This window comes from Podarcis erhardii, assembly GCF_964252035.2.
Source record: "Podarcis erhardii genome assembly, chromosome: 4".
Lineage (NCBI taxonomy): Eukaryota > Metazoa > Chordata > Lepidosauria > Squamata > Lacertidae > Podarcis > Podarcis erhardii.
Genome location: NC_138508.1, coordinates 62,997,323 through 63,024,606, shown reverse-complemented (window position 1 = coordinate 63,024,606; position 27,284 = coordinate 62,997,323). Strand labels below are relative to the sequence as shown.

General features: G+C 39.7%; 1 protein-coding gene and 1 long non-coding RNA gene across 24 annotated transcripts in view; one reads left to right on the top strand and one right to left on the bottom strand.

Moving 5' to 3' along the window:
• The window catches only part of LOC309340251, a 62,241-nt gene that overhangs the window by 15,769 nt on the left and 19,188 nt on the right, over positions 1-27,284 (top strand). For 8 of the 12 annotated variants that reach the window (XR_014155874.1, XR_014155875.1, XR_014155876.1 and 5 more), the window contains one exon: positions 22-83. This is a non-coding gene — a long non-coding RNA (uncharacterized lncRNA). Of the gene's footprint in view, positions 1-21; positions 84-180; positions 283-6,028; positions 6,177-15,717; positions 15,734-27,284 lie in introns of those variants that run through there. The other 4 variants (XR_014155872.1, XR_014155873.1, XR_014155882.1 and 1 more) reach the window with 3 other exon arrangements.
• Positions 22,399-27,284, bottom strand: part of DMD (dystrophin) — a 1,009,769-nt gene continuing 1,004,883 nt past the window's right edge. For all 12 annotated transcript variants that reach the window (XM_081858834.1, XM_081858841.1, XM_081858836.1 and 9 more), the window contains one exon: positions 22,399-24,275. In XM_081858834.1, coding sequence (XP_081714960.1) covers positions 24,178-24,275 — 98 coding nt within the window. In that variant the 3' untranslated portion in view covers positions 22,399-24,177. The remainder of the gene's footprint in view (positions 24,276-27,284) is intronic.

Here is a 27,284-nt window from a genome sequence, read left to right as displayed (position 1 = left end):
AATTCTGCTTTTGAATTTCAGGTGGGGAATCAAATTTCAAGGAAAGCTGGAACACAGAATAAATTACCAATGTTCAAGGCCAGGTATGACTTCCTGCTTATCCTCCAGTTTATGACTTTGACATGGATCAGATACATTCACTCAGAGCTAATCACCTTTTGGGTTGGTTCTTTTTGCCAGAGTCATCTAGATCCATTACTGTGTAAATAGCACTTGCAGCGAGAGTTGGCAGCTTTTTTTCTGGAAGGACACGTGTGCTTCTAATAACTACTCAACAGACAGGTATTTAGCCGGCCGATCTTTTGTAAAATGTTATGTGCTACATTTTCATCCAGAGAACGACCAAAGCAGAAATCAGGAGAGAAAGAACTGGAAAACATTGACAAAGCAAAATCCACATTAATTAAACTACAACAGCAACCACCAAAGAACAATTAGTAGTGGTTCCTTGGCAGAAGTCAGCCAGATAGCTATGCTGAAATATGCAACACACAGGAGGTGACCTTGGAGTAGCCAATCTCTTGGTCTCACCAATGAGATTGTCTTATGTTACAGGAATGTTTCTAAGGATTTGTGAGATAAAGTACGTGCGTCTTTTTGAATGCTCTAAAAGTTCTATAAAAGCGTGAATGTTTTTTTTAAAAAAAATGATTGACACCTTAAAGGAATGTAGCCAGCCTACAAACTTGATATCTGGGAAATGCCGTGATTGTGTTGTGGCTGCTCTGAGTATAGCACATTGTGGATAAGTGGAAAGGTTGGAAGGTAGTGTTGCCTTTGGAACTAGGTGAGCCTTTAGGTTGGATGCCAGAGGTCTAAATGTGGGCCGCTGTTGATAGGGAAGTTGAGGTAGTCAGCCTTGGCTTGGAGTTTTTAGAACATAGTTATTGTATTTTATGGCCTTTGGGCCCTCCTGCTTTCTTTGTACTTGAATGTATGTGTTATATGTTTTCCAGCTGAGGATAGCACTTCATAAATCTGAAGACTTATGATATTATGAATGTTTCCCATGGGGATGTGCTGTATCTGTTCAGAAGTAAGCCCCTTTCAGATCAGTGGGACTTACCTCCAGGCACATTTTTGTGTAGGATTGTATCTATAGTCTTTAGATATTACAGGACTCTTTTTATATATGTATGTCTGCTATAACAGACAAACCTGGCTACCATCTACCTCTCTCTAGAATTGGTTTATTACTATATTTTACTATGGTGGGCACTTTTGGGATTTCCTGCCTCCTCCAGCAAAATCTCTTGAGCCATCTCTGGTATTGAGCCAGGAATTGGTGGTACTGTTATCAAGTACCTTTCTAATTTCTCTTCACCATCTATTTATTTGTCTGCTACTTTCCCACAGAATTGTGTCCAAAGTGGCTTGCAACCTACAAAATGAAATATTAAAAATATATTGCAAAGAATTGCAAATTTCCATAGTATCAACCAAAAAATCCAGAGAACCCCAAATCCACAAAACATAGTATAAAACAATACAAATGATCTAATCTAACTTAACAGCTTAAAACTAAACTAAAAAATTCTTCAACTTGATTCCAGCCTTGTATGTTGTTGTTTTTTTTGAAGAGCAGAAACAGTTAAGAAAAAGTGGAATTCCTCACCTCCGATTCCATTTCTTTCAAGAACTCACTGTACATTTATCCAAACCTTGCTGTGTAATGAATTATTGATTTCTACCATTTGGCCACTCTGTTATATGTACATACACACATGAACTCAACTAAAGAACCCATTCAGTGAGTGGGGGCAAGTTCAGAGTAATTACACAGCTGTTCTTTAATGCTGAAAATTATCTCTATTGTGTCTGGGCTCTTAATGGCTGCAAAAGTAACAAATGTGAATAGCTTTAAGGAAAGCGACATGATGAACAACTTCCATTTTGGAGAGAGCAGCACACGTAATATAAACACCAGCTAAAATTCAGCACTGAAGGGGAGGATAGCACAAAGGCCGAAGTGCAATCAGTGCTGCTGTGAGTACCCGCCTTCCAGCAGCTCAATCAGCACTTTGATATTGCAGCATCCTTTTCTGAGCCCTGCAAAAGCCAGAAGGAATAGCAAATTGGCTTCAGCTTAAGGTGATGCGTGGGCTAAAAGCACACATAGATTTTTTTAAAAAAAATGCTTAGCATATATTGTACACTTAAGAACAACAACACATAATGCTTGAGCTCCGCAACCCCAGAGTCGTCCGTGACTGGACTTAACAGTAAGGGGTCCCTTTACCTTTTAAAACAGAAAATGGCCAAGGGCTAATCTGCTGTTCTTGCTGCTAGCTACCAATTTTTATTCTACTGAAAGCAGGGTATGTGTGTGTGCTAAAAGTGTGTACCCTAAGCTTATCTGCATTGTAAAATGATGGTTCATATTTGTCATATGTTACTTGCTTTGCAAATTTCCATCTGAAAGTGGACTAGGCCACAGCAGAATGCAAGCAGGCTTCTATCTTCTTCACTTCCTTGCAAAGCTGTGCTTTCAACAACTACCTTACATGTAGATGTTTAGCAGGTAATGCTTTCCTGGCATCCAAATGTAGCGATTAGAAGATAATCACAGGAGCATGACAAGGGAGAGTTGGTAGGCTTGCAGTGCCACCCTATGTGCGTCTATTCAGAAGTAAATACCATGGAGTTTAAGGGGACTTATTCCCAGGTAAGTGTGTATGCTAAAGATTGCAGCCTTAGCCTATAATACTTAACAAATTCACCAAACATTAAGTCATGTTGAACTCAGTAGGACTCAGTTTCTTGGTAAATGTTCTTCAAAATGCATAAAACAAAAAAAGAGAACAGACATGAATTCATCTTCTAAAGGCAGAGCTTTGCTAAGCTTCTATTTCTATTTTTCTTTCTTATTCCACTTACAAAAGCTGGGGACCAGGGCAACATTTTAAAGTTAAATAAGCCAGCAAGAGTTGTTAGTGCATTTACCATTACACAGATCTCCTCCCTTATTACATATACAAGATGATATACACTGTGTAATGGTAATATTTTCCTGGGAAAACAAGTTCATAGGAAAATAATACAGCTCTTCTCAAACATTTACTCAGATGACCTGCAGCAAAGCGATATGGGGAAAGAATTTTAAGTAGCACCTGTAGTCAACAGTATATTTAAATGCTTTTTTCCTCCCAGAGATGAATGGATCCTCACTGGTGAAAGAGAGAGGCCAATCCTATGCAAATATTGGATATATATATTTTTCTCAGCATGGAGCCGTCAACTGCATTTTAGGTGTCAAGAATTTTAAGAACTAGAAATGAGCAGGGGAGAGTATAGCCACCTGCTTACAGAAAAATGCTAAACATGTTTTAGGCAGCTCCATAGAATTATCTATGGTGTTGGGGCCCATCTTAGCCATTAAGATGGTTGTGCACATTTCAAAGCAACCTATGTAGGGTATGCAGGAGCAGTCACAACGATAATGCTTGTTGTTCCTGCTGTTGCAATTTGTACACCTCTTTAAGTGCTGTTTGCAATATAATTTGCAGTCTTTTTTTTACAAGTATCTAAAAGTTAAGCATTTTCTTCACTTTGTTGGAAGCGAGTTCAAAAAAGTTTATTTTCATTGTAATCAATACTGTGGTTTCTAAAGGGTATGGTACCCAGGGCAGCGTCCCAGAAGATCACCCAAACACTTGGAGATAATAATAATAATAATAATTTATTATTTATACCCCGCCCATCTGGCTGAGTTTCCCCAGCCACTCTGGGCGGCTCCCAATCAGTATTAAAAACAATACAGCATTACATATTAAAAACATCCCTGAACAGGGCTGCCTTAAGATGTCTTCTGAACATCAGGTAATTCTTTATCTCTTTGACATCTGATGGGAGGGCGTTCCACAGGGCGGGCGCCACTACCGAGAAGGCCCTCTGTCTGGTTCCCTGTAGCCTCACTTCTCGCAATGAGGGAACCGCCAGAAGGCCCTCGGCGCTGGATCTCAGTGTCCGGGCAGAATGATGGGGGTGGAGACGCTCCTTCAGGTATACAGGACCGAGGCCGTTTAGGGCTTTAAAGGTCAGCACCAACACTTTGAATCGTGCTCGGAAACGTACTGGGAGCCAATGCAGATCTCTCAGAACCGGTGTTATGTGGTCCCGGCGGCCACTCCCAGTCACCAGTCTAGCTGCCGCATTCTGGATTAATTGCAGTTTCCGGGTCACCTTCAAAGGTAGCCCCACGTAGAGCGCATTGCAGTAGTCCAAGCGTGAGATAACTAGAGCATGCACCACTCTGGCGAGACAGTCCGCGGGGAGGTAGGGTCTTAGCCTGCGTACCAGGTGGAGCTGGTAGACAGCTGCCCTGGACACAGAGTTAATCTGCGCCTCCATGGACAGCTGTGAGTCCAAAATGACTCCCAGGCTGCGCACCTGGTCCTTCAGGGGCACAGTTACCCCATTCAGGACCAGGGAATCCTCCACACCTGCCCGCCTCCTGTCCCCCAAAAACAGTACTTCTGTCTTGTCAGGATTCAACCTCAATCTGTTAGCCGCCATCCAACCTCCAACCGCCTCCAGGCACTCACTATCTGGAATAAAAATATTAGTTTTTTAAAAAATATTTTTAGTGATTTTCCATTTTTATGGTAACAACAATAAACAAGCAACAGTAAACATGAAAAAACTGCAAGTAACCACGGTGCCATTTGTCAACATTTCATTCCTGAGATTAATTTAGTAGATTCCCTTGTGTCAAAGGTGGGTTCTGAACATTGCTCTTTTGTTGTATGAAATCAATGAACGGTTGCCAAGTACAGTATTAGAGGGGTTTAAATTCCACTAAAATCAACACCTAATTGTACTACACCTCCCTGAAAAGACATCAGTGTTTGAAATGTGCTTTTTAGGAAGGGGACTTGCCTTTCACTGGGCAGTAAACAGAAGCTATAGTTAGGGTAGTAGAGTTAAGCTCCCCTTTGGCATCTTGGGGAGCAAAGTTCAAAAAGTGTGAAATAAGGATTACAACCCCCTTGCTTTGGAAGATCCTGCAGAGCTGTACATCATAGCCTCGTAAACACAGAACCTTATCAATGGATTTTTTTACTACGCATCTTTGCAAACATATAAAACCAGTTTTTCTTCTTTTTGGAGCAAAGACTCCATTCTATGGTGCTTGACAGGGTTGCCCATGCCATATACCAGTACATTGAGATGCCCTTTTAAATGTGTCCTTCAGGATTCCATATGGTAGGATCTGTTAACGAGTGACATCATGCTAATGCGAGGTCCTTCTGTCATTCTGCTCCTTGAAAGGCAGACCTTGGGAGAGAGGATTTGAAACTGGATAATAGGCATAGTAATGCGGTTAATCAACTAACTTACTTTAACAAACATTTGAACACTTAACAGTGAAACAACAAAACCAGCTTGCACCACAAATGGTGGAGGGAGTAGGGTTCTTCTCTCCCCCTTGGGCCATTCTTACTGGCAACCAACAAATGGAGGGGTATCAGTAAACCAACCATAATGAATGAATAGACCCTCTCCAAGTAGCGTCCAATTCCAAGGCTGCATATTGATCACTCATAGAGTAATTTCCAGTTTTATGAAAGTATAGGGAGCTGTCAATATAAACTAGACTGATTTTAAAGCTCTTTGCAAGATCAGGTCTTGTATTGGATCTCTCCCGTGTGGTTTCTGCTGGCTCCAGCAATGTGGTGCATTTCTGTTCTCTGGAAACAGTGTTTTTTCAATGCTTTAGAGGATCCTCGCTTTTCCTGCCATCATAAATCAGCTTCATCTTCTGATGAATCATCTGCATTTCCCACTTTGTCAGTTTCATGCAAGCCTAATAGATGCATGATGTTGAGAACCTCTGCATGCATGAAGGCTCTATGCTGTATACCGTCAATTATAACAATGTTGGAAGGGATACCCTCATCTGTATTTAGCCCCTGCCTTTGAAAGCTGCTAGTATATATCTTGAATGCTTTTATCCACTTTAAAGTTGCAGGACACAAATAATGTGAAATTATTATGTGATTTCTCTCCCATTCCAAACTGTCAACTTCTTGTAGCTCTTTCAAAATGGCCTCTTTTGTCACCAGGCCACTATGTTGTTTGATTGCAAGTATTGGCTGCTCCTGTGTGCCACTTCAATATCGGTTTTAGTAGGATTCATATTTGGTAGTACAAGATCAAATCGTGAAATTATAAAGGTTAGTAAATCTGCTTCCAGGGATTCAGTCATATTGCGTACTTTGAGGTTAAAGCAGCACAGATTATTGTCCTCTTCTTCACATTGGGACTTGGCTATCTCTTGTGTAAGAGGTGAGCTTTTTGATTTTTACAGCATATTTGGCCGAGATGTCAAAGGCTTCATCTGCAGTTTCACTACTGCTGGCAGTTGAGTATCAGTTTGATCCAGTCTTCTTTCCATCTGGGTAATGGCTGCCTTCCATTCTGTAGTGAAATCCTGGCAAAGATCCTTGTGGAGTTTGTCTAACTGGGCTGTCAATTTGGTTAGCATGAGGGCAGCTGCAGCTTCATTTCTTTTAGACAGCTTGGTCTGCTTAGCTTTCATTGATGGGACGTTGTCATCTTCCCACTCAGAGTCCAAAGCAAGATGTCCAGGCTCTGTAGCGGAATTGGATCGTCTTTCTGTGTGTTGTCACTTGCCCAAGGGCATACTCAGGAGGGGAGGAAAGCTAAAATTCAGTTTTTTGAGGTTTAAGTAGGTGTTCAATTAATTAATTCTGCTTAGAGGAGTGGACCAGAGGATTTAAACCATGATATTTATTGTTGTTATTATTATTATAAATAATTTTTATTAAATATTTTTCTCGTTTACAAAAGCACATGCATTGTCTCTTTCTTCAGGTTGTGTTTTCTACAGATCAGTTACATTTGTTGTGAGACATTGGTTTTATATGCAGTATAGGGTTGGGAAGAAAAGGGGGGAGACGGGAGAGAGGGGTGGTGGGGTGGTAAAGCTTATGTTCTTTTACTTAGTGTATGTGTGGGGGTTTTGTGTCAGCGTCACTTGGGTAGCTTCTCTTTCTATTTGCTTGTTATGTTTCCTTGGTGGTGGCCTAGGGTGTGGTTGATTCTTTGGTTGGCTGCAGTGGGATTTGTTTGTGCCTGTGGGGGGGGTGTTGTTGGTTTAAGTTAGCCATATTGAATCCTATGTTGTCGGTGGGTTTTTGTTTTTGTCTTGGTGGGCTGCATGTGTGATAAGGGGGAGCCATACCGGTGTGTAGGCATCCTCTTCTATTTGCCCCTGTGTCAGTTTGTCTATTGGTTAGCTTTTCTAGCAAGACTCTTTCCCATACTACTTGATACCAGTCTTCCATGTTTATTCCTGACAGGACACTCTAGTGTCTGGCTGCAGAGAGTAGGTGGCTTATGAGCTCTTTGTAGTGTGACTAGGCATTGTGATCTTGGAAGATGTTCAGTAATGTCAGTTCTGGGGTGACTTCTACTATCTGTTTAGTTATTTTGCTTATTTCTTGTATGACTGCTGTCCAGAAGAGTTGGATTTTGGGGCATTCTCACCACATGTGGAGGTATGTGCTAGTGAAAGCTCATGTCATCTTCCTTTTAATGTTTAAAGGGGCACAAAATGAAATGAAGGTCCAGCCTTGCATCAGCTTTCAGAAGGGTATTATTGGAAGATTGGTTTCAGTAAGCCTAATTGAACAAAAATAAGATTCTGCAAATCCACTTGTACTGAACTACCTAGCAGCTATATTTGTGTGGCCATAGACTTCTGCATGTGTATCCATGGGTGGATGAGAATTGGAAATTGCTCAAGTGCTGTCTGTGTGATTTCCCCAATCCAATGAGGCAGGGCTGCTGTGCTTAATGCCCCCTGTCTCCCAATTAGCTGAAATCCAGCGATTAGGTGTTTGTGAGGATTCAGTTCCCTGGTCCTCCCCTCCCCTCCCCCATCATCAACAGCTGTATGTTATAATTTTGGCTTTTTGAAAACAGCTGTGCACCTAGTGTCAACATTGCTCCCCACTATGAATTCACTATATTCTTTGCTGGTAGTGTTACTCCATCCTCCGCCCCAAATCTTTGTTTTTTAACACACAACCTGACACACAGAAATTATTAAATAGGGGAAGCTTTTCCCAGCACTTATTTTACTGTAATAGGTCAGTGCACTAAATGTCTGGTAGAGCTGTATTTTCTGGTAAATTTGTTTTGTTTTGTAATTCAGTTGTTCACAGTGGCAAAATTGCTTTGGGGCATTAGCACAAATGAAGCTGTCTTGGCTGGCTGTGAAATATGGCATGCTAGAGTTGTTAATCCCTGTTAAGGTGCTGGTCTCAAAGGCAGACCACATGCGGAGGGCTCAGCATATCATAGGACAGGGCTAAATGTGCCCCTTTTTCCTTATCTTAATGACTCAGTGGAATTAAAATGTCATAGATATGAAATATCTTATGTTGGGGGAAAGTTCACAGACTTAGCTAACACTGCATACGAAAACATCTTACAGTCATGACCCTAATGACATTTGACTAGCAACAACTTCCACAAAAATCAGTGGGATAAGAAGAGTCCTGCTGGAGCAGACCAAATGTCTAATTTAGGTTCAGCATTCTGTTTTCCACAGTGGTCAAACAGATGCCTTTGGGAAGCCCACAAGCAGGATGTGGCGGTGGGGGGGGGGACCTCTCCTGCAGTTGTTCACAGCAACTGGAAGTAGCATATAGTCACCACATATAGTCCCTCTCTGCCTGTGTGCATTTGCATTTTACTGTATTTTTTTGTTGTGTGCTGAATGTGTGCCTAATGTATTGCACACACTTAACACAGGCTTTCTGAAGACTGTCATGATTTGCCTCTTCACAGTACCTACCATCCTCCATTAAACAGCTCAGCTGGGCCACCTGCTACCTGCGCTGTTTGCTTGTCTGCTGGCTGTTTCTTGCACTGGAGGTGGTGTGGTTGCCCTTCAGCAGCCAAGCAAATTGCAGCAAGACAACAGTCTTACGTATACAAAAATGTATTTTAGTGAACTGTATATATAAATAAGGAAATAAAGGGGTAAATGTTCACATTTCCCGAAGGGCTATGCCTATGGGTCACGGGTCACCCTCTGGGCTCTCAGAATAGGTGTTTCCTTATCCCCTTGTTTTTCATCCCACTTAGGCAGTTCAAGTTTTTTCTTGTGCTAAGTGGCTTTAGAGGGCCATTGTGTCCCAGAAACAAGGCACTAGTGATCCTTTTGCTTGGATGCTGAACCCTTCCAGTGCCTGCTCCTAGCAATACTTACGGTATCTGCCTACTTAGTGGCTTATTCAAGTCAGGCCATAAGACTAAGAGAATCAAATAAATGCTGGGAGATGTTTGGTCAGGTACATATGATTTGCTCGTGTTGGGAAGTACATGATTTTGGAGAAATGTAACCGAAGATGAAAGGCAACGTATACTGAAATAACTATGATAATGTGTATTCTATGTAGAGACACAACCATCTCTGACAAGATAATTACTACTTGAGGTGGCTCCATGTTTGATAACTTGCGAACTTGGTTACCACAGCAGACAACCTGCAATATCAGACTTGTCACCTTGGCGAAAGAAAATTAATGAATATTTAATGTCTCAGACCCGGCAATGACAGAAAGTATTTTCTAGCTCTTGAAGGTCAAAGTCAGAGTTTGTGAAGTACCACCAGCAAGTAATGGCTCTAGGTTATTATTCTACCTCAAGCAAGCTTTATACATGCAAGCTTTGTAGCCTTCACATCATTTTGAGGTAATAGCATATAGGTATAGATTGCTGTGTGTGTGTGTGTGTGTGTGTGAGAGAGAGAGAGAGAGAGAGAGAGAGAGAGAGAGAGAGAGAGAGAAGCATAGTGTATGACTCGTTGCGTTGGATTTATGTATGCATCACAACATATATAACATCCATTAAGCATGAGTCCATTGAAATTAGCTGTCAGCCTAAACTGGGATAGCTTACAGAAGTGCCTTTAATAAACACTGGATAACTTCTTTCCCACTAATGTCACTGGATGATGTAGCTGCTCTGCACACTCCAGAATAAAGCCAAGAATGTTCTTACACCTCTGCTTATAGAATCATAGAATTGTGTAGTTGAAAGGATCCCAAGGGTCATCTTGTCCAGCCCCCTGCAATGTAGAAATCACAGCTAAATACTTCTTGACAGATGGTCATCCAACCTCTGTTTAAAATCTGTTTAAAATTTTACCTGCTTCTCCACAAGAATATAATGGGGGACTTAGTCAGAAGCCTTTCTGAAATCAAGATATAGTACACCCTCAGCATTTTGCTGATCCACCAAGCTTGCAAATTCTATTTATATATATATATATATATTAGTCTGACATGACTTGTTTTTTAGAAACCCATGTTGGCTCTCAGTAATCATAACAACCTTTTCTAAGTGCTCACAAACCCGCTGTTTAATATTTGTTCTAGGAACTTTCTCCGTATTGATGTTAAGCTGACTGGTCGGTAGTTGCTGCGTCCTCTCCCCTGCCCTGTACCTTTTTGGAGATGGGGACAACATTTTCCCACTTTAGTATATATTATATAAATATATATAATGTCTAAATGCTTATACATTTGAAGACTCTAGCCTTCAGTTGTAGTCCTTAACTCCTTACAGTTGCATCTGTACTACATAAAGGAAAATAAGAGTCTTCCGATACATATTTCGTTAAAATACATTTTCTTTACTAGAAATCTGTTCAGTCCAATATTATTTAAAGTGAATATGGTAAATGTTTATTGTGCCCCATTGTTGTCTGATTTGTAAAACAAACTATACAAAATTCAAATTAGCACCCATTCTTCATAATGGGCATGGGAAGGAAACATGGTATGTGTTTGGTACTGGAAAGGGCTGTTTATAGCTGCCTGATAAAGCTTTTATTGTGCTTGCTTTTGAACACACACATGTACCCATTTATCCTTTTGAAGAATTTTAACAATACTGAAATGCCATAGTTATAATAAAAGCTCAGAAACAGCAAGAAACAGCACCCTGGGAAGATACTACCTATTATGACAGTTATTTAAAGATGGAGTTGCTTTTCTAGCAACACTTGTTCTATCAATAAATTATTGAACCAAGCAGATGCAACTTTTTTTGTACTTAAAAATGCTGACAGTGTTGATGTTTGCTAAAAATGGGTTATGGCATCTTTTCTTCTCTTCTATCTGACCTTGTTCATAATCAAGTGGCTCATTCCCACCAAGCAGGGGGGTGGGGAGTAGAGGCTTGGATTGAAGCTGATGGTCACTGGGTAATTCAGAGGTCAAGTCCTTGGTTATTGCAGATGAAAATTTTCAAGTCCCTAATTAAGAAGCCTTGCTGATTTAAGGATCTTGCAAAAAGAGAGTGTGCATAATGAATAACCTACCACTAATAGTGGAAATGATTGCTTGATGATTCCTGTTGCCCCCTTTTATTAAATTACTGTCTCAGGAATGTAACCAAGGCAATGAAAAATAATGAGTTGGATGTTGAGTCTTTTGCATATTTGTGATGTCCCAGTTATTTTTTCCCCAATCAAAAAAAGTATGCTTTAGGTGAGGGGAGCTTTATCTGCAACCTGTAATAGAATAACAAGCTATAGTAGGACAAGATAGGGAAGCAGGGAGAGGTTAGGCAATGAATGAATACTGAGGATGAGGAGAGGAGAATCAGGAAGGTTAAGGGAAGGTGTTCTGTGTGATAGGCCTTGAACAAAGATGTGAAGAAAGGGCAGGTTATTCAGGGCATAGACAACAACACAGTAGGTGGGTGAATTCATCTGTCATTTTGCTAATTAGCTTGATTACAATGGATTATGGATTATCTTTAGATATGTTAAGAATGCTGGATTCTGAAACAACCATAATGCAGATAAGGGGCACTATGTAAAATTGATTCTCAACTGGATATGGAGCACAGAGTATCATTTCCTAAATGATGACTTCTTTTTACAATTTAACATTTTATTTTTTTATTACATCTTTTAGAGCTACATTTTCAGACCATGCTTGGAAGAATATGTAAGGATATCTATAAAAATAAACCAAATTAACAAACTCTATTTGTGGTCAACAAGTGCTAAAGGTATTCTCTCTCTCAAGTTTTGTAAGCTTGTTCTCTTAAGTTTGCCATCAACTATGTTGGTGTAGAGAGGCACTCTCCTGATCTTAGGAAGCAGCAGGACAGTACTGTTGTGATATGGCATGTACAGTGAACATATCAGTGAATCACTCACTCACAGTGGCCCCACTTACTTGCCTTCAGTAGACTTGACATGTGTTCAAACACTATACAGCCGTACCTTGGTTTTTGAACAGCTTAGTTCTGGAACGTTTTGGCTCTCAAACGGCGCAAACCCGGAAGTGACTGTTCCGGTTTGTGAACTATTTTTGGAAGCTGAACATCTGACAGGGCTTCCACGGCTTCCAAATGTTTTGGAAGTCGAATGGACTTCTGGAACGGATTCCATTCGACTTCCAAGGTATGACTGTACATGTGGCTGGGGGGAAATGTGTCCTTTGTAGGTTTCTGGGCTTCTGTGCCATTCTTATCAGGACGCTACTATGGCTTGTACAAAAGCCAAAGAACATCTTGTGCTTTTGTCAATGAGGAGGCATAATACCACATAATATAATCCCTCTTAAAACAGATTATCCAGCTGGGTCATAGTGAGTCTCTGCAAACCAAGACAACATGTGAACTATTTGGCATACATCTATGTATTTTTACTATTTTATCATGATTTATGACCTATCTTCATGACCTATTTTTAAAAGCCACGATTTTTTAAAAAGTCTTTTAAAAAGTCTCTCTGTGTGTGATTCAGCCACTGATAGATGTTGTCATGCATAGGGTTACAATCCTCTTTGTGGCCCAGCTTCTCTGCACTTAAAAAGGCTGTGTTAAACACAGAAAATGAAATTTGACTGATAAAACTTCCTATCACTACATCTGTACATCTCTATTCTAAGAAAACCCTCACTATCTGAATTGATACTTGTCATTTTCCTGTTAGAGGTGCAGGAATCTTGCCAGAAAAAAAGATGGTAATCTTAAGTAAGCCTTGGATATGTGGCATGATAACACATGGCAGTTTATGTGGAACGACAATCCAGCTACTGTAAACTTTACAAGTGATGCAAATAGAAGGGTATGCAACAAAGAGCTTTACTTGAACAGGGAATCTCTTGCAAATATATCTAATAATGGCTACTCTAGGTTTTTATTCCTTTTGTGCTTTTTGTAGGTCTGCTTCTCTCTCTCTGCAACAACTATTCGGGGAATGCTTTTGTTACTAAGTTGAATTACTGTCACTATATCTGACTGACTAACAAACCCATTCCCAGTATGGATATTCCTGCTTGGCAGGGGGTTGGACTCGATGGCCCTTGTGGTCTCTTCCAACTCTATGATTCTATGATTCTATGATCTCACCAATATTGAATGGTGGTTGCAGTAACAGCAGTAGCAGCCTGTGTGATGGTGCAGATCTGCCCTCAGTTTACCTGGACAGGGTTGGAACTAGGCAGGGTAGATACCAGATCTTCTAGCTGTTGATTGCAGATTATGCCCACTAAAGCATTAATTTCTCAGACTCTGACTTGCTTCCTCTCCTGAGTGGCACACTTGTTTTAAACAACTGTTTAATGTTTTATGTGAACCAGGCCAGTGTGTTGTTTTTCTCATCCTGCCAAGTTTGCTGCAATTTGCTAGCCATATTGAGTGTCTTTTTAAATGCAGAAATTCAGGGCGTACATATTGTAGGTATGTGCTACAATTTATAGTAAAGTTTCCATATTTATCTCCTCAGTAACTGGTGAGATGTTGATCTTTTCTCCACTTCCTCAGTTTTCTGGATATATGGTAAAAATGCCCCCCACTGCTTAGCAGGATGTTACAGAGGCCTAATACGGATGACCAACTTGACAAGTGGAAGTTTTATTGCCACAGATTCACTTGGTCATTGAAATTAAAGAAAGTGTGATTAAAATTGTTTTTCCTGCCATGTGTGAGAAAAATTTGGGGTAATATCAAGTGTAAGGCTTCCCCGTATTAGCCATTCACAGCTTATCAAGTTGTATGTAAAAAGTGCCAAATTGCCACATGATAAATAGTTGCTAATATATGCTCTCTTTTATCCTATGATTCAGCTTCATTCCAATTAAAATTTCCAAAACAGCATGGACAACATCACCCATCCTATACGGCATTGGATTAATAGACAATAACAGAGTTTGAAAGACCTTGTGTTTGAAAGCACGAGCCCCTTTTGTACGCACAATGGCATTGCACAAAATGCCTCAGATTATACGGTAGTTTCAAAAAACCAATTTTCTCATTTTTATTATAATTGCTAACCACAAGGTGGCACACATCTTCTGTTTTAAATGCCAATAGGTGCCTACCCCAAGAAGCTAACTTGCCATTCTTCCACACTAAAGCACTAGCTGTTTGGTGTTAGTAACACTAAACAATGCAGCAAAACTTGGCTGAGTGTCACAACAAAATGCTGATGCATATCAGTAGTTCAAATCCAACATCAGCTGACTTATTTGATGTGTGGTATATTTATCTATGAAATAGATGTAAGACTGCTCCTAGTTTCCTGCCTTGTTGTTATGGTTGTAAACTATCTTTATTGATTTTTGTTGGTTTATTGTGTTTTAGAAGATGTTGTAAATGACATTTTGGTCTGCAGCCCCTATAAGCCCCAGCATAATTGTTTATATATGTTTACACCCAAAATTAATGGACCTGTGACCCAAGGCACAAATCCTGTTATTTTAAAAGTGTGTGTGTGCATGTGTCAACTTGCTTGACTTATTTTTGCTATTTTTGCTCTAGATTTTATGGGATATAAATAAAAGAAACCACAACAAAGGCTCTTAAATTGCTTTATATTAAGATGACACAATCCTGAGTATTTCCTATATATCAACCTTCCTGTGAACCATGTTCCTCTCTGTTGAAATTCTCCTCCACCTCAAATAATTGAAATGTTGTCCTACCTCATTCCCCAAACCTGGTATAATATTGCTGCTATACCATTCTTGACTTGAGTTTGCTTAGGGGCATTTTGTGAAACCCTAGCCAAAAGAGCTGGTGAGATTAATGATTATGTCTGGTGTGCATGACCTTTGTATTCTAAATAAATTGTTGGTGCTGCTTCACCACCTCTCCACCTTGTTCCAACTGAGGTTATGTCAACTTAATGTTTTTCACCGTAAGTCAGTATACCTTGCAGCAGGAAGCATTGCTGTTAGAATCCATTCCAGTTTTTCTTTGGGCCTCCTTTATCTCTTTCTCTTTCTCTCCCCCTTTCAACCCAAAAGAACAGCTGTTCCTATAACTATTTCTTTTGTGATCTTAATAGATGCTGTATAAAGGGAACAAGGAAGTCCTGTTAATTGTGCCAGTTGCCCAAGTGTTCATAGGAGACTATGACAGACAAAATCTTACGTAAAGGATGATGTTAATATCAAAATATTAGTTATTTTATCCTTACTCTCAAACCACCCTATTTCATGTGTTAGTCAAGCATGCATGCTAGGATTGTACCTTGGTGGATGTGGAAATGTCAATTTTCCAGGGCATGGTTTTAAAGAGTCACTGTGCTACATACGCATTCGTTTTGTCTAAAGCACACCTTTGTGCCTCTGAACAGTTGAAAATTGTGTATTAGATTGACATCACACCTTTAAGCAATCTCTTTCTCCTTGCAGTCATCCTTCTGTTTTGGGAACAAAAGTCAAAGCAGGTCAGTTCTTTGTGTTCATTATTCTGACTCACGAGGTTTCCCCAGCTTGTAATGCCACAGTGGACACTGGCACATTCTGTTGTCATACAGGGAATCTAATTGGGAAGAAATATGATTTCTGTTTTTCTCTGTGTGTTAAAGCTGAGCAAGTAATCTGTAACCCTGGGAAACCAAGAGCTTTTGCCAGGAGGCTAAAAAACACATATAAAGATAAAGTCAGCAAACATCCTGGGAGAAATGTGTGCAGTTCAGTCACACAGCAAATTCAGAAATACCACAACCTCGTTTGTGCCATTATAAAAGGGAATATATGTCATGTGCAAATAAATGGCTCAGAACAGCCATGTTTTAATAGGACTACTTTTTGTGATGTATTTTAAGTCTTGTACACCATATGATCTCTTCTCTGAATTACTGATGGCAGTTAATTTGAAGCTGTATTGGAACCTGAAATAGAGTTATCACAGGCTATCCTTTCCTGCTTTATCTGTCTTTTTAATATTATCATTTGCTTCTCTGGTACCCATGGAAACAGCCATTAAGATAGCCACTTTCTCCAAGGAAGAGAGTGTTGTTAATGTCTGACATTTATCCAGCTGTGTAGCTCAGGATACAATTTTACAGGGTTTTAAGATCAATCCATAACTCTGCCTTGAAGTATGTGTAGGAACTAGAATCCATCCAGAAATACAAGATAAAGCAGGAGAAGATTTCTAATTTCCATGCTGCTGGCAGGCACGTGGAAAGCTAAATGTTGTTTAAGAATAGATTGTTGTTTTAAATCTGCTCCCTTATACTTACATTTATTTACTTATATGTGAACTGATTTCTGCGGCTCCATAATTGCATTAGTAATAAGATCATTTTGTTTATCACCAACATTTTTTTAAAAAATGGTATATGTTACAGCCTGTCTTAGATGATTTCACTAAGAATGCATTGCTAACAGATATCTCCCAATCCCTCTGGACCCAGTGGAACTTTAATTCTATACATGACGACTAGGATGTTGCCACTCGTCTAAGTAAGAAGCGCTTCTTTCTCACACTCAAACTATTGCTTATCCCCTTTGATTTCCCAAAGTCTTGTGTTTGGGCTGTTTTTCTTCAGAAAACACATGGGGGCTCAAATAATTGAATGCATCTCCCTACAAAAATTCCCTTCACATTGAAAATAAGATGTCGAGGATAACATTCTTTCTGACATCTAGCCTTTTGGCTATAGGATATTTTGTTTGAGTAGAGTGAGAAATGGAGCAGTGAGCAATTTCCTATAGCCCAGACAGAGGTTTACCACTTCGGCAAGAGCTATGTGTTTGTGTCAGAAGCGCAAAGCAATAACTGCATTTGAATGTTGTGGTTTGTTTTGTATTAGGCTGATCATATTTAGATGACAGTGCCAGGTGGCGGGGGGGGGTAGCTTGTAACTATTCAAAATATTTTCTGCTCATGCTGTCCCTTAAACCACTGAGCTCTTTCCTTAACCCACCATATTGTTACCTACCCTTCTCCCTCTGGCTCTTCTCTTTCTCTCTAAGCTGTCATTTTGTAATTAGCACAAACTGGTGGATCCCAGTGGCCTCGCTTAAAATACACATTCAGAACTTGGGACAGCTATACAGCTGCAAATATGTTTTAAGTGCATTTTAAGTGCATTATACAAGACGGCAATGATGAGCTAATGGGAAATTCAATACAATTGTACTCTGGTTACGAAGGGACGCGGGTGGCGCTGTGGGTTAAGCCACAGAGCCTAGGACTTGCCAATCAGAAGGTCGGTGGTTCGAATCCCCGCGATGGGGTGAGCTCCTGTTGCTCAGTCCCAGCTCCTGCCAACCTAGGAGTTCGAAAGCATGTCAAAGTGCAAGTAGATAAATAGGTACCGCTCCAGCGGGAAAGTAAACGGCGTTTACGTGTGCTGCTCTGGTTCGCCAGAAGCAGCTTAGTCATGCTGGCCACATGACCCCGAAGCTGTCTGCGGACAAACGCCGGCTCCCTCGGCCAGTAAAGCGAGATGAGTGCCGCAACCCCAGAGTCGGTCACAATTGGACCTAATGGTCAGGGGTCCCTTTACCTTTACCTTACTCTGGTTACAAACTTGATGCGTTATGGAGGTCCGTCCTTAAGCTGAAACCGTTCTTATCCTGGGGTGCACTTTCGCTAATGGGGTCTCCCGCTGTGCGCGCCCCTCTGGTGCACGATTTCTGTTTGCATCCTGGGGCAAAGTTCGCAACCAGGAGCAGCTCCTTCCGGGTTAGCGGAGCTCGTAACCAGAAGCGTTCGTAACTAGAGGTACCACTGTATATATTTTTTAATGTTTTTTAAAAGCATTTTCACAGTGTTTTATTATATATGTCTAGATTCAGCCCTTATCCTTCTTATGTTTCTCTTCATTGTTTAGGCTATGGGACATTTTCCTATCTAGCTTCATTGTGGCTGCATATCTCCCTTTTTCTTGAAAAAGCTGTTGCTCTTCCACACTTTTTGATGGGTCTTAGGTAGTGCTATGCTGTTCTCTGTTCCTAAGTGATAAAGAATCTGCTGCTACTCTGACCACTTGGTTGAGACTGTCACTGACCAGGCTTGTTTGCTACTAGCTCTATTATTTTCATGGTGTTCCTTTTGTTTATGCTTGGAATTCTGCTTTGCAGCCTCATACCTTATTTGGTTCAAGCCCACCCCCACCCTAAAAAACTCCCAGTAACATCCCAAGCCCACTCAGCATTTAGCAATCAAATTTAATTAAAACATACCTGCATTTCCAAGATATGGAGGTCCAAAGCCAGCATAGTTTTGCCCCCTGAGGTCCATCAGTCTTTTATAAGGATTCCCAATAACAGTTATCCAAATGTTACCTTCCTTTCCGGTCTCCCATCAGAATCTTTTAAGTTGCTGGGTCTCACAAAGGCCTAGTCTGAAGCTAAGTGATTTAAGGATAATGTATCTTATCATTATGATATGGTACAATATGACGATCAACCATACAAAGCTTGCCTTGCTATTAAAAAAAATCAAAAGCTCATTCTAGGAATGATTTTCCTCTTCCACAGTCTGCTTTGGCAGTGCCTCATTCACCAAACAAAGAGCTTTTGTCTCATTTTGATGAGAACTTTCTTCTTTTTTGCATGCAAGATTAATGGAAGGGTTTGTTACATGTCATCTCCACCAATGTGTCCATGGGAAAATTTAAGTATAAACCTTGTAACATCTTGATAGAAGCGATGAAAAGGAAGCATTTTGTCCACCTACAGACTATTTTGTTGCCAGTATGGATGCTCGTCTGTTAGCATGTGACTGCCAGCATTCTATATCCAGAATCAATAACAAAAGACTTAAAGCAATAAATATATTTAGGGTACCATTTATTTGGTTTTGCTACTTTTAATATTTTTAAAGCGTTTAACCAACAGAAAAGCATAGGTTATGAAAAGCTATCATACCTGTAAGTGGAACCCTATCAGTATCTGGTCCAATATCCTGGTCTCACAGTAACCAGCTAGATGCCTGTGGGAAGCCTGCAAGCAGAAGCTGAGGGCTGCAGAACCCTCTTTGCTTATGATACCCGGCACCTGGTATCCAGAGGCGTAATGCCTCTGTTAGTGGAGGTAGAACGTAGCCATTGTGGCCTGTAGCCATTGATAGGCGTATTCTCCACGAATTTGCCTAATTTCATTTTAAAGACATTCTTTAGTCCAAGTCAATGACCACCACAATGCCTTGTGGTAGGGAATTTCACAGATTTAACTATATTCTTTGTCAAAAAATACTTTATCCACATATGCCAATAGAATAGCTTTTCTAGTTGCAGAAACGTATGCTAGAAATCTTAGTTTTCTTGTTATTGTTCCTTAAATCATTTTTATGTATCACTTAAAAAACCACATTCCTCTATACCTGGTGTGGATTATGTGTATTTCTCCTTCTGCAGTGGCATAACCAACGAATCACTGTTTGAAGACTAGTGTTTATTTTAAGATATTCAGATGTATGATACTTCATGTGTGCGTATATGTGCAGCCGATTGAAGCAATGTTTCTTTTTGATAATATGTATCACACAGTGATTCTTAAATCTACTCAGTGCAACAGAGACATTGTAAAACCAGATGCAGATATATATGGACTGTGAGTCAGCGGCTCTGCCAATATTTTTGTTGCTGTTCACAATGGCTAGGTAATTGCATTATCAATCTTGTTAGTCTAGGGGCATCTAGGGCTTTGTTCTCGCTTTGACTGTGTGGGGGCTCATGCCCAAATGCTGCACAAGCCCATGGCAGCAGGGAGAAGAGGGCTCTAAAAAAATGCATGGGAGGGATCGCAGCTCAGTGATAGAGCATTGATTGCAGAGGGCCCCAGTTCACTCCTGGAATCTTTACTCAGATTAGATTGAGGACTAACAGTTGCTGAGAATCAAAAAGAGGAAAGTACTAGTACTTTTGTGCCCTGTTTTAATCATAGGCTTGTGGCTAGCCATTGTGAGGACAGTGGGACTAGATATGGAACTTTAGTCTGATGGTGAAGAGTGGTTCTTCTGTTATTATATTCTTACAGCAGGTGCTGTAAAAAGCCTCTGCTTGAGACCTCGAAGAGTTGCTGTCAGATTGTTTTATTTGTTTAAAATACTTATATTCTGTGTATACAAACTGATGTACAGTGGTGCCCCGCAAGACGAATGCCTCGCAAGATGGAAAACTCGCTAGACGAAAGAGTTTTCCGTTTTGGAGGGGCTTCGCAAAACGAATTTCCTATGGGCTTGCTTCGCAAGATGAGAATGTCTTGCGAGTTCCTGTGGGTTTTTTCCCCTCCCCCCCTTTTTCTAAGCCGCTAAGCCGCTTATCTGCTAAGCCACTAAAAGCCGCTAAAAGCCGCTAAGCCGCTAATAGCGCTAAGCCGCTAAGCCGTCAATGGGCTTGCTTCGCAAGACGAAAAAACCGCTAGACGAAGAGAATTGCGGAACGGATTCTTTTCGTCTTGCGAGGCACCACTGTACGGATGTAGAGCTCCTTCATAGGCTGGCTGTATGCACAAATAGAAGGAATGTGGCCACTGTGCATTAGTCGAGAACAGGGCTAGCACTTGTTATTTCACTCTATATGTGTCTAAACTCTACTATCAACACAGTTCTGAGCAACCTTAAGAACAAAATCCATTTTTAAAAAATTGCCTACATTGTTCCAATTTATAAATAAATTGAGCAGGAGTATATTCTTGCTTGTTGCCTTTGGATTACTATACTGTGAAGGAATTTTTGAAAAAATGATAATAGTTGGGCTATTTTCAATGTGTGATCTTTAGTGTTCCAACCCCAAGGAGGGGAAAAGTTGCTCCCAGTTTCTCGCAATCAAGTGCTAAGCAAAGCCATCCTTGAGTTTGTTTGGAAAGGAGCTGAAATATGTCTTGTCTGAGAATGCAGCAACACCTGTATGTAAACTTTCAAGAATGTCTGCTTGAGAGGTGAAAATTATGAGGAGAGATGGATGAAAGCAGAAGCAGTTCTAGTGATATGAATTTTAAGGAGTGCTTCACAGAAGGAAAGTATTCTTGGCTTGAACTGAATCTTGTTTACATCCAAACCAGGCAGTTTTCATTAAATAGCTTTCTGATATGAGGTTTATGTCCTTAGCTTATAAACCAACTGTTGTGAAAAAGAAAAAGGAAAAGACATCAAAGCATCCTTAACCCCTTCCCTCCCAGGCACTACCGTTTGGCTTTTGGCCACAAAGCCTTTAACTGCAGGGTATTTAATTGCACTGTAGAAAGACGTGAATTCAAGAATGGATAAGGTGGCATTCTGCCCAGCTGAAATCTATAAAGCCAGTCTAACTGGGATAAAGAGCCACTAGTTAATTGCTGGCCAATCAGTAAAAATGCCACACACTTATTTTTATAACATAATTGCGTGCTTTATTGATATACACAGTAAAGCAGTATATAATACAATAAGTAAGGCATATATTTGGTGAAATTTGATATGTTGTGAAAAATGCAGTAAAACTGAAGTTTATAAAAATAATTAGTAAATGTTACAGTGTAGATGTTAGAACACAATAGATTATGATACCAAAGTAATAAACCAGTACTGGATAACAATGGTATAACATGCCAAATGATAGTTAGTTAGTTAGTCAGTTACACTGATAAATGTATTACAGTTTAATAGTTTGTGGATATAAGGAACATGAAATATTCCCAAAGAAATGCTTAAAAAGCAGCAATAAAGCTCTTAAAGTCTTTAAATACTTTTGACAGACTCACTTCAAAACTAATGTCTATGAAGGGGAAAAATGAAAACCCTGATGAAAACAACCGTGCACTCTTTATTAGTTTCCAAATGTTTATAGAGAACTTTCAACTTAAAGGCATAAATGAACAAACCCCACCCCATAGATTCTGCACTTTCCTATGAGAATATGTAGGATGCTTTTTGATGAATAAATGGTACAATCCAGCCTAGTATGGGTCAAGTGCCTGCTCATGAAGTAATGGCCCCTCCCCTCAGCATGCATCCTTTTGGAAAAACATATCCCTGGGCAAGATGGAGAGCTTGGTGCCGACAAACTTCCATTCACAATCACGTTTGAGGGAGACTGGTAGCAACAGGGCTCTTAGACCTCAGTGTGTGGGCACTGTGCTCACACCAGGATAGATTGCATCCAAAGTTATTTAAAAAATAGTTTGAAAATGTACGATTGGGGCTTCTTTTGCAAGTTATTACATTTTTAAACTTCTTGTTGTTAAGATGATAAGACCTGTTCACACAATGGACAAGTGGTGATGATGTAATATCTTCTGTATATAATTGTCAGGAACACCACAAAACCAAAGTGAGGTAGAAATAACATGACTACCCATGTTTAATGTTAATTAGCATTAAAAATAAAATATTTTTCCCCAAGTTTAATTACACTTCGTACAAGAAGAGGTAACAGATTTTACTCTTGCAAAGTATTAATGTAGATTAGATTGATGAAATTCTATTTTCAGACAATGGAATTAAAGGCTGGCGGAAGGGAATGAAATGGTAAAGCTTTTGTTAACAGCACCTCAAAATTTTATAGTAGTAAACCTGAGGAGCTGTTATGTAACATCTATTTTCTGTTATCCCTCTCCTGAGTCATTGTTAATTGTGCGGTATTATTTGTAGAAAGACCTAGGGAGGAACAAAATTACCGGCTATTGTCTTGGATGACCAGCCTCCCATGAAGCAGTGTGGCTACTTTGAACTGTTGATAGAACTGAAGCTGATATAATTGCTCCATGCTATTTCCTGTTTAATTGAAATGTTGTGGCTCCTTGGAATTTGCTGCAAGGCAGATCTCTAGTGACCATTTTGTTTTTAAGAGACTAGGCAATTCTCAATGCTTAAAAATACTGCTACTATAACAATTAAAATTAAATATTAATAATATGAGCAATCAAACTTTCAGGATGGAAGCAGATCACAGGTCGGTCACTATCTGTATTCAAGTCCTCAACACACACACCCCTCAAAAAAACAAAACAAAAAAACAACCCACAAAGATGCAGGGTATATCACTAAAGGTGGCATCGCAGGGTATAAAAGCAAATCAAGACTTCTGCTTTGAAGCATTAAGGTGCTAGCCAGTGTCAGAGGCAGAATACCAGATGATAAAGTCCAAAGGTATAATCCGGTGAGGCAATTCCTATTTTGTGTTTACTAACAACATTCGGATTCATAGAAGTGGAGGAAACAGCAGGAGCAGAGAAAACTGATTCGATTTGTCTTTTTTATTGTTGCAAGCTCTGAAGATAGCATTTGTCATGTAATGTGCTCTTTCATATTATTGCCAACTAGCTGGATAAATTCCTGTAAGACTTAATTTCTACTTGGAAGGAGGTAGAAAAGCTACCTCTACTGGAAGTTCAGGACAATATTTTTTTAAGCCAGTGCTAGTCAGACGCAAAACAATGAGAAATGTATGTTAATAGTTTTGGTGTTTTAGAAATTCTCAGATTCATAAGGAAAAGAACACAGAACATGAATTATGTCTGATACAATTACAGAGCTCAAATGATGCTAAACAAATGCACTGCCTCTTTTTTTGTTTTTTTTATAGGGATTTATATAAACTTTTTTTTTTTATAAAGCACACTTTGTTTACAATCTTTCTTTATAACGGTTATAAATTTTTTTAAAACAACCCAAAATGCGTTCCATATAAAGAAATGGCCAGTTATTTAGCTATCAAGATTTTACATGTAGTTTTCTTATAATTTTTTTGTACAATTGCATAGACGTGTAAAACCTGCCATTGTTAACAAAACAATAACAGACTTAAGAAACTACTGAAATCTACAGTATAGTACCACTACCCTTCACAAAAATATAATTTGTTTTCATGTAAACTCTTACAGTCTAATCCTTTTGTCATATGAATATTATAAAAACCATGCGGGTACGCCTGAAGTTGTAAAACACATCTTGCTATTCTAACACCTTGTTGTCGGTCATCATGGTCACTAACGTTTCCATTGCTCGGCCCAAGTCATCTGCCATGTGGAAAAGGCTGCCTACATTGTGGCCTGTAAAACAAAGAAAAAGATTTTACAGATGACGCTGTCCTTGGTGTACTCCAACTGCTTTTAAAGATTGCCACACATACTTTTTAAAAGAAAATTGAGTTAGGTACCTTGCTATAAAATGATACACACTTCCATGCAAGGACAATTGTCAATTATTAGTCATATACATATATATATTTGCAGAACCACTAGCAAAGCTGTGTGAAACCTGCAGAGCTTTTTAGCCAGCACCACACTAAATTCTTAAATGACAGACATAGCAAATCAATTTCAAAGGCACATGCATGAAAACCCTTGGCAAAAACTGCAAAATTAAATGTGCATGTGAAAGACTTTGCTACACAAGTGGTTGCAAATGAATCAATTAAAGTGAATAACAGCTAACCTGATCAATCATAATCAACCCAAACAGCTTGACTAGGGAACTTGCCAAAGCGCTAATTGATGTTAATGAGAGTAAGGTCCTGGACGAAACCTCCATTGGAGACCAAATTGAAGAGTTAAACCAACCTACATAAATTCACTGAATCTTTTAAAATACTGTTGCTAATGAAAGGAAGCTAGTTGCATGAACTCTATTATCAAGGGGGCAAGAAAAGCTGGATGTGCCAGGTTACGTTAGCTATTGTTAGCTACACTGCAGTAATACTCTTTTCATGATTTATGTTGTTAAGAAATCCCATTTGATGGAATGTTTGCTTTTTAGCTAGGTTGTAACTTATCTGAATCCATTCCTAACAAAAATATATCTTGATAATATGCAAGTCATCACACTGCAAAGATAGCAGGCATAAAATGGGTGGATGTACAGCAAGTTAGAGTGTACATGCAAATATTTTCTTTAGTCAGTGTGTCTTAAATCTCTGCAGTGTGTCTTAAATCTCATATTTTCTTTAATCAGTGTGTCTTAAATCTCTGCAGTTCTTCCAATCCTGGTTTTCAGACGACATTGGTGTCCTGCCCAAAATGGGAATGACTACAAGGCCAACAGAAATCCTCTCTTTTTCTAAGAATGCTTTTGTTCTGCTGGTTTACTGCTAAATGGGCAACACAAGAAGAGCAGCACTCTTTTGTGCTGTCCTTCTGTTCCCAACATTCAGGACGGACTATGATATCCTTCTGCAGTGTTCTGCTTGCAGCTCTTTGAGATGGGTCATGTTCAGACATAGTCACATCTTGAATGAGTTAGGATTTGGGATGGAATTTTTACTTTCCCAAAGGGTCTAAAAACAAAGATTTAATGCAACAGAAATAAAGCAATAATAAAGCAAAAACTGAATTAAGCAATTATGACATATGCAGGTAACACGTTAGCATTTAAACAAAATAAAACTGAACTGTAAAGAGCTTTGGACAAATCAGACCTTTTTCCAGCTCTGAAAAGAAAACAAATTTTGTACCTGGCAGAATTAACCATAAAGGACCCTTGTCACTATGTGATTTACCTGTAGAGATGCTGGTAACTAGAGAAGAGCCACTGATAATGTTCTTAGCATTCAGGAATGTTTGCATGGAAGGTGATGGTGCTTACAGCTGTCGCCATAATCAACAAAGAACAACTAGTGGGCCACAGGATTGAAACTGGTGCTTAATTGTTTGTGTCTCTGAAGGCGATGGTGCAGAGCTAGTCTACAGGTTATGGCCATCCTGTGGAGGCTGCTTCAAATTGAGAGCTCCTATGTGATTGGACCCTCCACTATACTGCAATGGTTCATCTACCCTGGCAAAGCAGCATAAATGATCCTTAGAATATTGATGGACTAGATTAGAGTAAAAGTGATAGTCATTTTTACAAAAGAAGGTAGAAACTAGCCTCTTTAAGCAGAGAACTGAACAACTCAAGAACTTTTGCCTTAGACTGTTAACCTGGCACCTTTACATGTACAGGCAATTCTTGTTTTGCGTGGGAGTTCCATGTGTAAGCCTGCTCCGTCCCTTTTTGTGATGTTTTGGGGCTACTTCCAGGTTTGGCACTGTGTGTGTGTGTGCGCGCACGCGATTGCACAACATTAAGATGTACCTAAACTGGGAGTTGCCTGTAATAAGGTCTCACAGTGTGTGAAAGATGTTTCCCTATCCCCAATACATATATAAGGCGCTGAAAGCACAAAAAATATTTTGTTTTGTTTTAAAAAAAGTAAATACACAAGATCAGATGTTTTTTAAAAAACCTTTTTGTTTAAACAGAAGAAATGTCACATATTTATATGCTTATATACAGCAGAACATCAAAGTAAAGGTATCACTTCTGGGTGGTAGCAGTAATTTGCCATATAGCTCCCTCCCTGGTCATGAGAGGGCACTGTCTTTCTTGTGCGGTACTTTGCTTTGAGGGAGCCCACAGTGTTGATATCTTAATCTGGGGCTGGCCAACAGTTGTGTATCATTAGATTACCCCCCTCCCTTCCCCAAATTTGTAATGTGGCAGTTAAGTTACATTTTGCCCCACCTCCTCACAGATAATATTGTGGATGGCAGCTTAATCATTATGGGTTTCCCAGTTGATGGAATGACTGCCATCAGACCCAGCTGTGCACTGCATACAGCACACTTTGCCAAGCAGGTGTCCTCCAGATGTTTCAGACCACAGCTTCAGCATTAGATGGGAGAGGCAAGCTTCATCAGGCATCTCCTGACCCTGAACTATGACGGCTGGTCATTATAAGATGGTTGGTGCCCAAGTTTTGATTTTGATTTTCCCTCCCTGTCCCCTTTTGCTTGAGTACTGTAATTTTTTAGAGTGCAAGCCTGGAGGTAGAGATTGCCTTGTTTTGGTTGTATGTAAGCTGCTCTGGGCTGAAGAGTATAGGGTACAAATGTGGCAAATAAATAAACACCTACCTAATTGGGGACAAATTTTAAAATGCTAGCTTCCTATACAAGAGAAATTGGCTTCATATTTGTCTAGCGTAGATTCAAGACAACTATAGTGGCAAGTGAATTTCTGAATGTTGTAGTCTTTTATAAGGCTGTTTATTTTCCACCACATACATTGTTTGGATAACAGTT